This window comes from Pan troglodytes, chromosome 16 (assembly GCF_028858775.2).
Source record: "Pan troglodytes isolate AG18354 chromosome 16, NHGRI_mPanTro3-v2.0_pri, whole genome shotgun sequence".
NCBI lineage: Eukaryota > Metazoa > Chordata > Mammalia > Primates > Hominidae > Pan > Pan troglodytes.
This window is the reverse complement of record NC_072414.2, coordinates 62,995,109-63,013,250: the sequence shown is the minus strand read 5'-3', so window position 1 is coordinate 63,013,250 and position 18,142 is coordinate 62,995,109. Positions and strand designations below refer to the sequence as shown.

Here is an 18,142-nt window from a genome sequence, read left to right as displayed (position 1 = left end):
CCATGTTCCAATTATACTGAGCTATTTACAATTACTTGTGCTTTTGCAGATATCTTTTCCCCATATCCTCTACCTGAAAACTCCTGCTCATTCCCAAAGAACTAGATAAAATGTTATCTCCTTTGTGAAGCCTTCCCCAGTGTTATTCCAAAATATGGTTAGTCCCTCCTACAGCCCTCCCTTATAGCACCTGAAACATTACGTTTTAATTGTTTGCGTATATCTTTAACTTATTAGACTATAAGCCATATGAGAATAAGGACTTCATCTTATTTATCTTAAGATCCCCAACACTTTCAATAGGCCAGTCTAGGATACATGTTTATGGAACACATAATTAGCATAGTTAGGAGGTATGTGGAATTTATTTCTTTTTCTAGTGTAACAGTAATTCTATAAAAAACTACAAAAATTAAAGGTTACCTGGCATCACCCAGAATGGAAATCAGACGATACTGGGGTAACTCAGAAGACGCTACATGTGCTAGGATTCCAAAGAGCCTTTCAGCCATTATCATATCATTCTGTGTCACCTGAAGAGACACAATAGAAAGGGGTAAAAAAATGACACCATCTCTTAGCTGAATAAAACTCATATAATCCCAAAGAGAGATCCAAATTAAATATTATCTTTTAAGCCCACAAAAGCACATTCTCCTGTGCTGTGGAAAGAAGAGTTTTCATTGATATTTTTCTTTCTTGAGTTAAAATGAAGACGTATAATTGTGGTTCATGATGATGGAAGCTGATTGGAGGTGATGAGTCAGCTCTGATTTAGAAGCTGTCTTTCCTGAGAATTACACTTGAGGTACCTTCAATTTTTAGTATTTTTTTTTTTCAGAAATCCTATAGCTTCTTGGATTAGAATGATTTAGAGGAAAAAATTCCCAAGTATCAATGGGATAGATTCATTTTAATAATGTGTCAAAGGTAAGCCAAGGTGTTGGTCATACCTTGCTCCTATAGGGATAATTTTGTCCCTTCCTGAGAGATGGAACTTTCACTGAATTAGCAAGGATGCTCCTGTTCATTCTATCAGTCTTTCTCCCCAAAAAGAATAACTTGTCACAAGTATACCCTATGAGGACCCATTCTTACATTAACCAAGAAAGTACTAAAAGCTGAAAGCAGTACCTGTATTACTATCTGGGGATATTTTCTTTAATATAAAATAGGGTTGCTTACATTTTAAATACTGTTTTTTTGTCTATATATAATTCAATGATCCCAGCCAAGAGCCATTTTGCCCCCTAAAGAACAACTGGCAATGTCTGGAGACATGTTTAGTTATTTCTGGACATTACGGGCATCTAGTGGGTAGAGACCAGGGTTGCTGTTAAACATGTCACAATGCAGAGGACAGCCCCCACAACAAAGAATTATCTGGCTCAAAATGTCAACAGAGCCAAGGTTTAGAAACCCTGGTATAATTAAATTTTGGATCTTTTGAAAATTTGTTCCTGACACTATCTGTAATACTCTTCACAGGCATTTTCTTTAAAACAAACCAATAATTCACAAACATACATATGAATCAGTGCAGGCTAACTCTCTTCCCTTCCCTGGATCTTCACAGTTAAGGAGACTTCAAATTCTTCCTTAGCTAATAACTAAGTAGTGTTTGGTCCAATATAGTCACCTAGTGGCCAATGCAGGCCACTACTCCATGTTTTCTTGATGCTATTAATTCAATTTAATTCTACCTCAAGCAATATCATTCTTTTTTATACACAGAGAAGTAAAAATGCAGTGTAACATTACTATCTAAGGTCAAGGACCTAACAAACAGGAATATATTTTAGGTATTTTAATAAAGTGTCAAATATCCCTGGCATTGAGATTTTCAGAAATTTAAATCAGAATAAATTATATTGGTTCTTTCTAATTCTTTCTAATTCTTCTCCACTTTATATAACTACACTATTCCTTCCTGATTCAAAGTTTGATAATAATGGGTATTATTCTAGTAATAATCCATATCTGGGTAAATACACCATTTAGGGTTAACTGAGGTAACAGTGTGTTACCTCAATTAAGGGAGACTCACTCACCCACAGTAAAAATAACCATTCTATTTCCAGTCTGGGCTAACTTTGAAAACCTTTAGGACTAATTATTAGGTCCTTCCAGGGACTCACAACCTCACCTCGGGGTAAGTACCAAATAGTATACATGAGTACACAAGACTGAGCCAACCCTCTTGAGAACTAGCTGGAGAAATTAAAAGTCATCTGAAGATTCAGATTTACCCAACATCTTCAGCAGATGGCTGATTCTGAGGTTACAGAAATACCATGGTTGATGCAAATTTCATATAGCTGCTTGTACATTGATCCAGAGATGTACAGTCTCCTCATAGTATGCTGAATTTTTGGAGTTAAGTATCTACCTGTACTGTATCAGCTGCAGGGAAACACAGTTACTGTGCCAGAAAGTTGATTACAGTTAATCTTACAATAAAGAGGTCTTCTGAATTTCAAGAGATATTGTAATAAGACTAACAACATATTAAAGATGTTTTTTTTTCCTCTGGAGGAGTGCTTAAATTTAGTAGAGGTGGAAGCATAGCTTCTCTCTTTCCTTCCAAATTAATATTTTAAAAGAACATGGCTTTTGAGTAGCTGGGGGATTACCTTGTGACAAGCTTAGCAGAATCAATCTAAAAATAACTTTTCACTAATAATTTTCCAGCTATTCAGCTCCAGACCTGAGTTACCCAATGTAGTCATGGCACAGTGGTTGCTACCAGCTATTAACAAAGCGGTCCAGACATTTACTTATACTTATTTTATTTTCTTTTTCTCTTATTTTCACTTTCTCTTATTTTATCTTTCTTCCTGGCTTATTTCTCCTTTTCATCTCTTCTTTTTGTAAGTCATCTTCTTCCTCCCCTTTTTTTCCATTTTATTCTTCCCTTTCTCTACCACAATACCCTTATTAGTTGACATTTAGGTTTTACTTCCTTATCCCCTCTTGCATAGCAGGTAGTCTGCAAAGTACTTTGAGAAATACAAAGATCACATTACTTATAAAAGAGTTATTTTTTATTTTTATTTTTAACTGTCACCCCACCATTTTATTTCACTGAATGCTTACAAACAACAGTATAAGTATTTGCCATTCACCATAACCTGGTTACTATTTTATTTTTACAATTTATTTAGTTCTTTGGAAGTTTTAAAATAGATTCTTAGCCTTTTGACATTTTAAATGTCAATTTAAGAAAAACCATTATATCTCAAATGTTCTATCATGGTTACTTAAATTCCTAAACATTTAAAGTAACTATTTTCACTAAGAAGGAATATTTTTATTCTATAGTTCATCTAGTTTTTAGCTTACCTCTGTTCCATTTATTTTCTGCATACTAAAATGGCTTAGCCTAAACAGTACATAGTATTTCCAGAGTGTAAAATTGACAACTGGATTTCCTTGAGGATCAATTGTCAACTGGTCAATACGACGGAGTTGGGCTAGTGCGTTAAATTGCTGCAGCATTACAAGATTTGTTTCCTTGAATTTAAGGTGCTGCAATGATAAAACACAAATACAGATCAGAACATTGATTTTAACCATATTGAAATATTAACATTAAAGCTTCACTAATCATTCCCCAGGTAAATATGTAAACTTTAGGCTTAGCAAATATGTTTTCAATTACATTAAATCAACTGAATGTACTAAACTTACATAACTTTAATTCATCCAATGCACCATTGATGGAATCCATCCAATATTGAATTCTGGGTGACTCCTTCTACAAATGACAGTCTCACTTATAAACCAACATTCTTTAAAGATACATAAATATCAAATAATGCAGATTCTTTCAGGAATTATTGATTTTATATGCTTTACATTGACATTAAATAAATTTTTTTAAAAAGACTGGAAATGAAAATTTCAGAACTTTATAAATACAGGCCCCCACAATTTTCCTGAGAAGAACTAGTTAGTTATTATTACTTGTATCTTGCCAAACACTACGTAGGATAGTTATACTGGCTATAGAAAAATCAAATCACTAAAACTGCAATGTTAACGCAAGCATTCTGTCTGTGAATCTAGATGCTCTTTTCTAAACATACTGTCTTCACCCCTAACTATCTTTTTTAGGGAGAATGAAGTGAAAATAAAAACAAAAACCCACCAAAAAGGCAGGTGAGGGAAGTCTCTCAGCTGACAGAGAAATACACAACAATAATAGAAACTCAAGAGAGAACTCATTACAGAAATCACAGTTTCTACAAATGCATACTAAATAATACAATGACACCATAATTGAGGAAGGCTAATTTCTCAAAGTAATTTTAATGAGCTATTAAAATTATTTTCAACATTGTTAGGGGACAACTGTAAAAATTATACAGTAAATATACATTTCACCATTACCAGGTACAATAGGTGAATACATAAGGCTATGTGGTAAGGTGAATCACTTATAAAGTAGAAATATATAACTTGAATAAAATTATATCAGTCTTTTTCTACTCCACAAAGGATCATTTTTTTTGAGATAGAATTTCAAATGTTAACATAAAACTTCAAGGCCATTTATGAATACTAATTTAAATCCTAGCTCAAGAAAATCAACACAAAACTTAAATCTTCCTGCCAGATAGAAACTACATAAATACAAGTTAAAACAGGTCTTTGGCCTGAACACACAAGTCATTGACTAAGAATATTCAAATATACTACTAAAAGGAAATATTTACCAGAGAATTAGGAAATTTAATCTTCAGTTTAGGAAGCACTTGGACAATTTCATCAAATTCTATGAAAGTGAAGGAGACTGTTGTGATCATTCCTGCTGTTTGAACACTCCAATTCCTATCCAGAGATTCCAGTGCTCCTGAGCCATACAGGGAAAGTGTATCCCCGTCCACTTCAACAAGGTATGTGTCTATGACAGATAAACCTTGTAAAGCATTGTTGAGTCCTGAGTCTAGAGGCCTGGAAAACCCAAAGTATAATTTTAAATGAAAGATATCATGCAGAATACCTAACAGTATAATGACCTGTCAGAAAAGCTCTTCACAATTTTATATTCTTTTTTCATTTCAGTAATTAAACCTAGAGCATTAAAGACTAATTTTCAATAGACTATCTGGCAGTTTTGTATTATTCTAATCATATATTTTAATTTAAGAGGCATGTTATGAACAAAAAAGATCACCTCTAAACCCAAATTATTTCTATCCATGAAAGATAACTAATATTCCCTTCAGTTTTAAAACAAGCCGTTTACTACATTATGGTTATCTTTCCATGTCAACACAGATAGGTTTTCCCAATCTATAAACTTTTCTGACTAGAAAAAAGTACAGTTTACAAATCAGTATTTCTATAGTAAGAACCATACATATAAAAATATGTTTATGAACCAAGTAATAACTGCTAAAAATAGTTTATTTCTCAGAGGTTGTATTAGGGGGTAACTCTAACTTTCTACTTTTGGATACTTCAATGGCTTTTGAAATTTTTAAAGTGTATACTACAGTTATAATCAGTAAAATCAGTGTAGATTTCCTCCTCACTTTGAAATAAGAAACAGTGAAAAGGAATCATTATTTATATTATATATACACACTATATATATATATATATATACATGCTTCTCATACTGCACTGAATTTGGTAATTATTATTTCCAAGGTAGAAGCCACATTTTTTATATAAGGCTATCTAAATCATAGCTAGAGAATAAATGAAATATCTTAATCCAACTCATATTATCTGCTTTGTGAATAGAGACATAACTATTTGTTTTACCCAACCTCAAAACTTAAACAAAGCATGGTTTTTGTTTCTGCATTTTCCTTCTGGGATTTCTCCTTTCATCCAGTATTTATTTGTCCCTACTAAAATTAGTGTCTCACTCTTATTTGTGCTCCCATGGTCTTTGGTACACTCCTGGAACACACTTCTCATAACTATATTACAATTTTATGCTTACAATTTTGCCTGTTATTCCAGATAGTGAGTGAGGCTAGAGATTATATATTTTTTCATCTTTGGGGACCCAAAATCTAGTAATCAGCTTTTAACAATGTATACTGAATGAATTATTAAATATCTTCAAACATTTACAATGATGTTAAGGGATAAAACTAAGAAAGCGCTGCCCTGTTGTTTATCATACTTATTTCAGAGGTACCAGTTAACCTTCTACACATTCGTTTATTCAATAACAAGATGAATAATGACATCAGTCTACTTTAAGTGAATATGCAACCAAGAAAATACAAAAAGGCTTGATTTCTACCAGAATAGCACTTAAGACAATGATTATTATGTGACAAAAATCAAATATCCAATGAGTAGTAGTACATGAATGGTCTTAGATAATAATCTTAGAAAGGTGAAGGTTGATAATAGGAAAAACTAACTTAACAATTAGTTCCATACATTGTGCTTTGTGTGATACATTGAGTTAGATTATATCTAATTGAGGTTGCTTATATAATCAATACTGGAACAGAACAAAGGACAGCTTCACTGCCACTAAAACAAAGAAGATGAAAAGAGTGCATACTGCTATTACAATACTTGCCACATTGTACTGCAATTACTTGTTGCCTTATCTATATCTCTCTTACTAAACACAGTGATCCTTGAGGGCTTGAATTTTGTCACGATTACTATAGTAGATCCAACATCTAGTACAGCTCCTAGCCTATGCTCTGCTCAATACATATTTCTTGGATGAATTAATGAAGTGGGACAATGATGAAGTTTTTAATGAGTATGTATTATATCTTAAGAAGGATGTTTGAACCATAAGCTATAGTTTCAGTAAAGGGGCAGAATCAGTGATATAGACACAGAATCAGGGTTAGCAAGAAGGTTTACCCACATAGGGACGCTTGATGGCCACAGTAACCAGCAAAAAAGTTTAATGTAAAAATGATGGGGAATCAGAGTTACGTATCAAAAACATCAACAAATCCTTTGGGAAATGATGTTGCTCCACATCATATATTTAAAAGTGTCTTGCTTTTCTTTTTCCACATAATTAAAAGTTTAAGAATATAAGCTCCACAATAAAAAGTCTGTCATCAGAAAGGGATTATTTATTTTGTGTAAAGGGCTTGTCAAGTAAACTCTTCAGGAAATAAGCGACATAATAAACAAGGCTACATTCAGTAAAACAGTGACATGGTTACAAAACAAAGCAGAAGTAATTTCCAATTTATATAGCTATCACATGCCCATTTGGTAAAAACAAACGGCAAGTCTCCTGGGCTGCAGACAGGCTCATCCTTTTCACTAGCACCTAGTAAACAGGCCATATAACACCTAACCCATTTCAGTTATTTTCTGAAGGAAGCTTTTGAGTTTAGCCTTAAACTCTGGTCAATGTTTACAAATTTGCTCCTCTGGGAAAGTGTGTTCTGAGCTCCATTAAAAAGTGACTTAGCTTGCCAAACAATGTTTATATTTTGGGGATTGTTCTTTCTTGTATCCTTAGCAGATATGGGTACATCTTTTTAGTTATACATACACACATATTAATTAATTAACTAATTAATTCTTTCTTTCTTTCATTCACCAAACATGTCCTGAAAGCCCACTATCTACAAAACACTGTGCTAAGAATTCTGGCACATGCCACTAAATCATCTGTATTGATAAGAACAATCAACACTGAGATCATACAAAGGTTTCTGGATACAGCAAAATTATTGCTCACTTTTACTGGGTCATAGTTTCAGAAATATAACTGCTCTAATCCTACTCTGCAATCAACCTAATAAACACATGGGATATAATTTCTAAACTAAAATGACCTCAATATCTCATTAAACAAATAGGTTTTTGTGGAGAATTTATTATGTGTCCGATATTGTGTTAAGCATTGGGGATATAATAAATCAAGATATATTTGCCCTCAAAGAGCTCTCAATCTGGATGGGTGGGGCAGAGAGGAAGATGAATATATATATTAAATATAATATAATGTGCTTATTGTGATATAACGAATATTTAAACCATATACTAAAGGAACACAGAGAAAGGAATGACTAATTCTTCCAGAGGGGCAAAGTCAGTTTTAAAAAGGAAGGTTGGATTTGAACTGATCCTTGAGAGATAAATAGCAGATTTTTATCAGGAGCAGAAGTTGGGAAAACAGAATGAAGAAGGGCGCAGGAATGACTACTTTAAGTTCAGGGGCACATGTGCAAACCTGACACAGACATTATTTTGTATGGAAAATAAAACCTGATTATGTATAATATATTTATGTAAGAATAATTTCTTTTTTTAACTCTTATTTTAAGTTCAGAGGTACATGTACAGGTTTGTAACATAGGCAAACTGTGTCATGGGGGTTTATTTTACAGATTACTTCATCACCCACATATTAAGCCTAGTACTCGTTAGTTATTTTTCCTCCTCCTCCCACCTTTTACCATCCAATAGGCCCTGGTGTGTCTTTCCCTTCAGTGTGTCCCTGTGTTCTCATCATTTAGCTCCCACTTATAAGTAAGAGCATGCGGTATTTGATTTTCTGTTCTGTGTTAGTTTGCTAATGATAATGGCCTCCAGCTCCATCCATGTCCCTGAAAATAACATGATCTCATTCTTTTTTATGGCCGCATAGTATTCCTTGGTGTATATGTACCACATTTTCTCTCTTTCTTTTTTTTTTTTTTTTTAACACAGTTTCACTCTGTCACCCAGGCTGGAGTGCAGTGGCACAATCTCAGCCCACTGCAACCTCCGCCTCCCGGATTCAAGAGATTCTTGTGTCTCAGCCTCCCGAGTAGCTGGGATTACAGGCACATGCCACCTTGCCCAGCTAATTTTTGTATATTTAGTAGAGACGGGGTTTCACCATGTTGGCCAGGCTGGTCTCGAACTCCTGACCTCAAGTGATCTGCCTGCCTCGGCCTCCCACATTTTCTTTATCCAGTATATCACTGATGGGCATTTAGATTGATTCCACATCTTTGCTATTGTGAATAGTGCTGCAATGAACATACATGTGCATGTGTCTTTATACTAGAGAAATTTATATTCCTTTGGGTATACACTCAATAATGGGATTGCTGGGTTGAACAATATTTCTATGGCTGGAACACTAAAATACAGGGCAGGAACATTGAAACATGGAGGGGAGTAGGAGCTGGAGATGAGCCTGAAAAGTCAGATTTTATCCTGCATGGTTCAGAAGCAGAAAAAGGTTTTTAAATTTAAAAAGTGATGAGATTATATTCAATGCAAGTTTTTAAGCACCTCCAAAGTATCATGCATGGATCTAGGTACTGGTGTTAGGGATACAAAGATGAATAAGATATGCTCTCTGCTCTCAAAGCCCCACTTCAGACAGATAAGTCAGTCAACTTTGTGGAGGACATAGTAGGGAGAGGCTGAATGTAGGGGATGAGTAAGAGACCATTGCAAAAGTGTCAACTAGACCATATGCTGGCATAACAAAAAAGGGTATGGTGTAGTCAAAATGGCAATGGCAAGAAAGTGAGATAGACTTTAGTTCAAATTCCAGATCTGCCATTGGTAACTGATGACTTCTGGGGCAAGTTATTTAATTCTTTGAGTTTCAGTTTGCTTGTATGTAAATGATTATCATAATACATATATTTTCAGAGTTGTTGTGAAGATTAGAAAAAAATATTCTAAACTATGCCTCATACTTAGCTCAGTACATTTTCATGATTATTATTAATAAAAGAGAACACAGATTTATCAGACATTCAAGAATAAATAAAAGTAAGACTTAGTGGTTGACTGGAGAATGAAGGAAAGGGTGGAATTAAGTGTGAGTCAGATTTCTAGAGTGGGTAACTGGTCATCTGACCCAGTTTCCTACCTCTGTCTAGTCTAAATCTATACTCTAAGAAAGCTGGTATTCTTCTCTGGAGGATCTGTTTAAAATGTGTTTTCCCATAAAGTTCAATACATTTCCAATTATATTCTCCAACTGAAATATTAATTATATAACAGCAGGCAGAATGACATCAAATATGAATTCTCTTCAAGATTTTTAGTGGTTAATTTAAGTCCAAAGTTTCATCTATTCAACTTGATCTTTACATAAGAATAAGTCAGGAGGCCGGGCACAGTGGCTCATGCCTGTAATCCCAGCACTCTGGGAGGCCGAGGTGGGTGGATCACAAGGTCAGGAGTTAGAGATCAGCCTGGTCAATATGATGAAACCCCATCTCTACTAAAAATACAAAATTAGCTGGGCATGGTGGTGCATGCCTGTAATCCTAGCTACTCGGGAGGCTGAGGCAGGAGAATTGCTTGAACCTGGGAGGCAGAGGTTGCGGTGGGCCGAGATTGCACCATTGCGCTCCAGCCTCAAAAACTCTGTCTCAAAAAAAAAAAAGGCCAGAAAATATCCTATGCCTTTTCAATAAAGGACCCTAAGAAAAGACAGGGTGACTAGCTCAATGCAATAATGACTCTGAAAGCCCAGCTAAATGTAGAACATACTCTTAAATGTCTAGATGAAAAGAGACATTATTTAGGAGGATTATTATTGTTTTTTTAACCTTTAGGCTTTTCCTAACAGGCCTGAACAGAAAGACTTAAAACATTTCGGAAGATTCTTTTCCCAATGAATAAGTGGTGCTGATTCCTATAATAATTTATTTTATGAATTTCTATTACAACATTCATAGGTGTGAAAATTCATTGTATGCATTATATTTTATTATAGTAGTGTTGGCTAAAATACCACAGTGTTCATAGACAGGAAATGACCAAAAATAACCCAGCTTCACTGCATGCATCCAATGTAAGCAAAAAAAAAAAATTACACCAAGTACTTTCCAATTTCTGCCAGAGAAAAGAAACCTGCAATATGTCATTTTACTGTAGAGCTGTCCCAAGTACAGTGAATAGTGAAATCATTAGTGGGATATAGCAAAGTTTTAGAGAATTTCTTCCGTTTTTGTGTCTATAATTTTTTCATAGAGACTTGTTTCCAGGCATTTAGTTACACGCCCCCCCCATAAGCCAAAGGTTACAGACATTGTAACCCAAGAAATATCCACTTTTTTGGCATTATGAAATACTAAAGACTATAAATATAAATGATTATTAAAAATGGAAAACCCTATGCAGTATTAAAAAACAAATAGAAACACTAGGTAAGAAACTTTGTGGCCCTCTGACTAGCTTTTTATGTTCAGAAATAGTTAAATTGTATCATTCAGGGTCCCAAATGATAAAATTTAATTATCTTTTTGAAGACTTAGAGAAAATGTAGAAATATAACCTCTAATGTTTAAAATTCTTCACTTTGTACTTTCAGATAAAAATAGCAGATAGACAGCCAGGCACGGTGGCTCACGCCTGTAATCCCAGCACTTTGGGAGGCCGAGGTGGGCGGATCACAACGTCAGGAGATTGAGACCATCCTGGCTAACACGGTGAAACCCTGTCTCTACTAAAAATACAAAAAATTAACCAGGCGTGGTGGCGGGCACCTGTAGTCCCAGCTACTCGGGAGGCTGAGGCAGGAGAATGGCGTGAACCTGGGAGGCAGAGGTTGCAGTGAGCCGAGATTGTGCCACTGCACTCCAGCCTGGGGGACAGAGCGTGAGACTCCGTCTCACAAAAAAAAAAATAGCAGATAGACTAAGCACATGTGTTTAAAAGCTCTCCCTCCAAGACCCCATTGAAGAATAGTAAAGTAATGAAAAAGACATAAACCCACAACAACAACAAGTGCAGTAGGGGAAGACTATTGGCAGCAGGAGATTTCAGAAAATTTCTGGAAGCTAGAAAGAAAAAGTGTTAAGTGATGAAGAAGGATAAAAAAGGGCTGTGTTCTCAAATATGCACTGGAAATAAGAAAAAGATGGCAGCCAAATTGCTCAGTGGAACTCTGGAAAGCAACTAACAGTAAGTATGATGGAGGATGGGAATGAGAAGTGAGACTGAACACAGGGGCATTAATTGAAGATCTGCAAAAGGTCTCTCCCACCTACTTCTCTCACTGCCAACAAAAGTCTCACAGAGTGGCATTGCAGTTCAATGAGAAAGGAAAGAACACTCAATAAATAGCACTAGGGTAACTGATTATTCCTATGGAAGGAAAACCCCTCCCCACCCAAATCAGAACTTAACCTCAAATATAAAAATCAATTACAGGTATAATAAAAATTTAACTAAAAAAGGCCAAATGTTAAACCTTTAGGAAGACAAAATGGGAGAATGTTTTTAAAATCTCAATGTGGTAAAGGACTTGTTTTCCTAAACACAATCTAAGTGGGTAAACCATAAAGGAACAGGTATATATTTTTGTGTCTTCAGTATATAAATGGTATTTAAAGTCAAAGGCATGTACGAGACTGCCTAGGAGGAAAGCAGAGAGTGTAAACAGAGCCCAGGACCAAAATCCGAAGAACTCTACTATCGAGAGGTTGAGAGGACAGAAATACTTGAAGATATGAGAAAGATACATAATACAAGAAAAAAATCAAAGGCTACTAATAATATGATATAAAATAATAAACTATAAAGAATGGCCCAAAAGCAAATGATGAGTCTAAATTAGATCCCAGAGACAGGCTTCAAAAAGAGTAGTTTCTAGAAGTCAGAAATGTAGAAACAGCAGTACATTTCTTTGTTCAATTTTTTTAAAAAGGCAATCAGAAACTCCAGAAAAAAACAAACTATATATGAAAGGCATGGCTCAAATATGGGGCAAACTAAAATGTGGCATGGGTTTGGACAACTTTTAAGGTATAATGAAGAGGGGTCCATTTGAATTTGATGCTATGACTATTCTTAGAGTGGCTTAGGAAGCGGAAAAGGAGACAAACATAGCTTAATTCTTTACTGTAAAGTAAAAAATTGTTATATTATAGAGACTTAAATACTGTTTACCAGTTTTCAAGTTTTAAGTCCTACCAACTGACAAAGTTTTATGATTATAGAACAGATATAAATGACATTAATCTTGAAATTTAAAAGTATAACTCATAGAATAAAGCCAAATTGGAATCCCAAAGAGAGAGCAAAAATGCTAGAGTAGGGAACTCTGAAACACTCCATCCCTCCACAAAAGCAACAAATATGCTAGGAACAAAAAAACCCCAAAAACAAAATCAACTTTTTCAGAAATCTGGAATCTAATAAATTACAAAACCAGGGAAACACTTAATGAAGAAAAGAAAAACTGCTGAATTTCAATAAGAGAGTTCTGAAGCATCTTAACTTACCCTGTTACCATTCCCCACTCCCCAGCTTGGTGGTGGCCTTGAAGTTGAACAGCCCACATTCCTGGTGCAGGTTGCTGGCAACAGAGGAAGCAATGCAGACCATATTCTCAAAAAGTTGTAGTTGTGTGTTTTGACATGTTTGGTGGCTCTCTGAAGGATTAGCTCAAGGGCTTGCCTTTGTATCACTTGCCCTGGAGCTTCCCTAGGGCTGAGGTGGCTTCTAAGTGGCATTTGTTGAAAGTACTTAAAGGCAAAAATGTATTAGCTGCCACCACATTGGACAAAGGATAGTAGCTGCAGCAAGCAACAGACAGACCAAAAAGGCTGAGAAGGAAGAGGCTAGGGAAAGAGATGTCTGGGAGAATAGAGTTTTGAGAAGCTCCTGTGAGTCCAGGGAATCTAAAAGGCCACATATATGTCCAGGGTCAGACACATGTTTGGAAAAGACCTGAGAAGACACTAACCTTAACCCTAACCCTAACCCCTGGCTGATCTTCAGGTTCCACACAAGCAGGAATGAAGGTTAAGGCAGAGTGGTAAACTGCCTAGATAAGCAGTGAAAGAGTGCCTCAAAACAGAACCAATCTATAGAGTCTGGGAGAGGTTTATTTTTTCCTTTTTTCTCCAGGCATTTAAGAAAATCTCTGAAAATCACTAACTGACCACTAAGCTAAAAGAACAGAGATTTCAGTGGGTACACATGATAAATAATATAGTCTTCACAGAAATAATTAGGAAAGTCATTAAACAAATAGAAGACAACAATCAAAACAAGCAGCAACAACAAACCCTAGGGGGGAAGAATGATCTGATCTCCAGAGTTGTCACATAAATGTCCAGTTTCAACAAAAAATATGATGCATACAAAGAAACAAGAAAGACTAACCCACTCACAGGAAAAACAGAAATGAACAGAAACTGTCCCTGAGGAAGCCCAGGCATTGGACTTACTAGACAAAAACTTTTAAGTCAACTATTTTAAATATGCTGAAATAACTAAGGAAAACCAGGAGAATGATGTCTCACCAAATAAAGAATATCAATAAAGAAACAGAAATTAAAAAGGAATCAAATAGAAATTCTGGAGTTGAAAAGTACAATAACTGAAAAGCTCTCTAGAGGGCTTCAACAGCAGATTTTAGCAGGCAGGATAAAGAATCAGTAAACTTAGATAGGTCAATTAAATTATGTAGTCTGAGGAGTGAGGTTAAATAAAGAATAAAGATAAATGAACAGAACCAGGAAAACTGTGGGACACTATCCAGCATACCAATATAAACATAATGGGAGTTTCGGAAGCACAGACATGAGAGAAAAAAAAAGCAGAAAGAATATTTGAAAAAACAATGGCCAGAAACTTCCCAAATTTGATAAAAGACATAAAACAACATATCCAAGAGGCTCAATGAACTCTGACTAGGATAAACTCATAGATCCACACCAAGACACATTATAATCAAACTACTGAAAGACAAAAATAAAGAGACAATCTTGAAAGTAGTGAGAGAGAAGTGACTCATAATGGACAAGGGACCCTCAATAAGAAAAACAGCTGATTTCTCATCAGAAATCATGGAGACCACAAAGTAGTGGATGATATATTTAAAGTGCTGAAAGAAAAAAAAAACCTGTCAACCCAGAATTATATATGGCAAAACTGGACTTCACAAATAAGAGAGAAATTAAGACATTCCCTGATAAACAAAAGCTGAGGGAATTTATTACTAGTATACCTGACCTACAGGAAATGCTAAAAGAAGTTCTCTGGAAATTAAAGAACACTAGTTGGTAACTTGAAGTCATATGAAGAAATAACATCAAGAAAGGTAATTACACAGGTGCATAATAAAAGCCAGTATTACTGAATTTTTAAGGTGGTAATTCCTCTTTTTAATATATGATTTAGAAGAAAAATGTATAAAATTAATTATAAATCTATAATGTGCACACAATGCTTAAAGACGTAATTTCTGAAAATAGTAACAGAAAAGGGAGTAGAGTTAAACAGAAGCAAAGTTCTTATATACTATTACAACAAGATTGGTATTAATTCTAACTAGCTAAATTAAAATGTTAATTGTAATCCCCAGGGTAACAACTAAGAAAATAGCTAGAAAATGTATGGTAAAAGGAACAAGAAAGGGATCAAAAATGGTACACTAAGAAAATCAGTTAAATACAAAAGAAGAAAGCAATGAAAGAATTGAGGAGCCAAAAAAGGATATACAACAGATAGAAAGCAAGTAACAAAATGGTAGATGTGTGTCCTTCCTTATCAGGACTTCAAAGATTAAACTACCCAAATTAAAAGGCAGAAATTAGCAGAAAGGATTTTCTTTTTTTCAAGATGGAGTCATGCTCTGTCGCCCAGGCTGGAGTGCAATGGCACAATCTTGGCTCACTGCAACCTCCACCTCCTGGGTTCAAGTGATTCTCCTGCCTCAGCCTCCTGAGTAGCTGGCATTACAGGCATGCACCACCACGCTTGGCTAATTTTCTTATTTTTAGTAGAGACGAGGTTTTGCCATGTTGGCCAGGCTGGTCTCAAACTCTTGACCTCAGGTTATCCACCCGCCTCAGCCTCCCAAAGTGCTAGGATTACAGGTGTGAACCACCACTCCCAGCCAGGATTTTTTTTTTAAAGCTCCAAGTATATGCTTTCTACAGGATTAAAAGACACAAATAGGATGAAATGGAAAGAATAGAAACAGATATTCCATGCAAACAGTAACCAAAAGAGAGCCAGAGTAGCTACTAATATTACGTTAAATAGATTTTATATCAAATATTTTTATGAGAGTCAAGGAAGAACATTTTATATTGAAAAATTGGTTAATCCATAAGGAAGGTACAACAATTATAAAGGTATATGCACTTAACATCTAAAATACATGAAGCAAAATGGACAAAGTTGAAAGAAGAAACAGTTCTACAATAATAGTTGGAGACTTCAATACCCTACCTTCAATAATGGATAGAACAACCAGACAGAAGATCAGCAAGTAAAGAGGACTTGAAGTACACTATAAAACCAACTAACAGACATATATAGAAAACCCCACCCAGCAACAGCAGAATACATATTCTTCTCAAGTACGCATGGAAAATTCTCTGGGATAGACCATATGTTCAGCCATAAAGCAAGTCTCAATCAATCTAAAAAGATTAAATTCTACAAAATGTCTTCTCTGACCACAATGAACAAATCTGGTAAATTCACAAATTAAATACTGCAGTCTTAAACAACCACTGGAAAAAGAAGAAATCACAAGGGAAATTACAAAAGTGTAGCTGATAGAAGTTGCAATGTACAAAGTGGGAAAAATAAAAAGGATAGACTCATCTTGCAAATGCAGACTTGAGGCCTATTGCCTATAGTGGATGAAACAAAAAAATAGAGATTTAGATACACATTACAAAAGCTACCAATAAAGCAACTATAGATATATAGTTTTGGGAGGAAAAGAGGTGAGGGAGCTGAATCTTCATCTATTTTAGCAAGTAGTATATCTAAATCTTACAAATTTAAAAAACTGCATAATATACATTTAAAGATTTGGTAGAGAAGGAGCCAGTAAAATACCACTTAAAAAAAAGAGAGAGTAGCCACATACATAAAAGGAAAATCAGGTGAATGAGGAGTTTCAACTACGTCAAATGCTGTAAGGAGGTCAAGTAAAATAAGGACTTAAAATTCAAGAAGCCAAACTGAATGCACTGGTTAAGAGTTCCTTGTTTAGACAAAATGCAAGGTATAAAAAGTTCTTTTAGAAATATCTCTAAATTTCAGTTCTAGGAGATTTTAAAGGAATCAGATAACTACAAACTGAACTGAAGAAAAATCTACAACCAGTAGAAGTTATAAGTAACTGATTTTGCATTATAATCTCTACCAGTTATATACTATTTATCCCTAAAATTTTATTTTTCTACCTTCATATATAAATATCTTCTGTGGCTACTCAACTTGCTAGTTTTCTGGTCATTAAAAAAAGAATCAAACTAAGAGAATGTAATAGTGTTTCCATGACACTTTAAACATACATTTGTAGAAAGTAAATCTTTTGCCAGAAATTGTGGATCCCTTTCCTAATTATTCATCATTACTCTTTACATCCTCTCCATTGAACCCCCCACATCACTTCTCCCATCTCTCCCAAACTCTTTCTCTATGCTCCCTTCTTAAAAGCTAACGACTTTGTGGAACTCCTAATAAAAATTCTGAAACTCTTGGCAGTAAGCATAAGGCACAACAATTTTCACTAACAGATACTTCCTCTTTCTCTTGGAACAGCTTGCTTGTTTTGAGACCATAAAGACGCTATGATTTTAAATTATTTTAGAGGGTCATAAAATGTTTGGCCATATGCCACTTTAAAAGTTCAAAATGTCATGAAAGTCACGTTAATAGTCTGCAATCCACTGATCAGAGATAGTTTTGCCAGATAAAAGAGTCATTTAATAAAAAAGATACTCCTGCATTCACTGAAGCTGCCAAAACTAGTAAAACTTAAACAGTGAATAGCCCTATCACAAGAGAACAGGATGTACGGCCTCTGGTAGCATACCTTGTTCTACCATCAGTAACTTCAATATCTATAATAATGGCTTCAACGGATCTCTCTTCTGGTGACCTTTTGCTTTTACTCTTTTCCAACAATCCACTCTGATAACCACAACAATGGCTTCCATATTGCTTAGATTTCATTACTTAAATGTGTTCTACCTCTAAAATATTTAACCTCAAAAACTTACTTTGACCATAAATTCCCACTATTCCAGCTCATTATTAATGCTCTTACTTTATATGCTCCTCATTTGCAACTTTAATTAGACTTACAGTCCCAGAAACAAAATTTTCTTCCAATCTGTTGCAAACCTTCTGGTTTTTAATTCTTTAAAAATCTCGCCTAGACTATCTGACCCATCATTTCTATCTT

General features: G+C 35.0%; 1 protein-coding gene across 11 annotated transcripts in view; it reads right to left on the bottom strand.

Moving 5' to 3' along the window:
* LRRC49 (leucine rich repeat containing 49) overlaps positions 1 to 18,142 on the bottom strand; it is a 159,450-nt gene that overhangs the window by 36,240 nt on the left and 105,068 nt on the right. For all 11 annotated transcript variants that reach the window (XM_009429033.5, XM_016927078.4, XM_063794015.1 and 8 more), the window contains 3 exons: positions 4,719 to 4,956; positions 3,343 to 3,528; positions 424 to 533 (listed from right to left, as the gene is read on the bottom strand). In XM_009429033.5, coding sequence (XP_009427308.1) covers positions 424 to 533; positions 3,343 to 3,528; positions 4,719 to 4,956 — 534 coding nt within the window. The remainder of the gene's footprint in view (positions 1 to 423; positions 534 to 3,342; positions 3,529 to 4,718; positions 4,957 to 18,142) is intronic.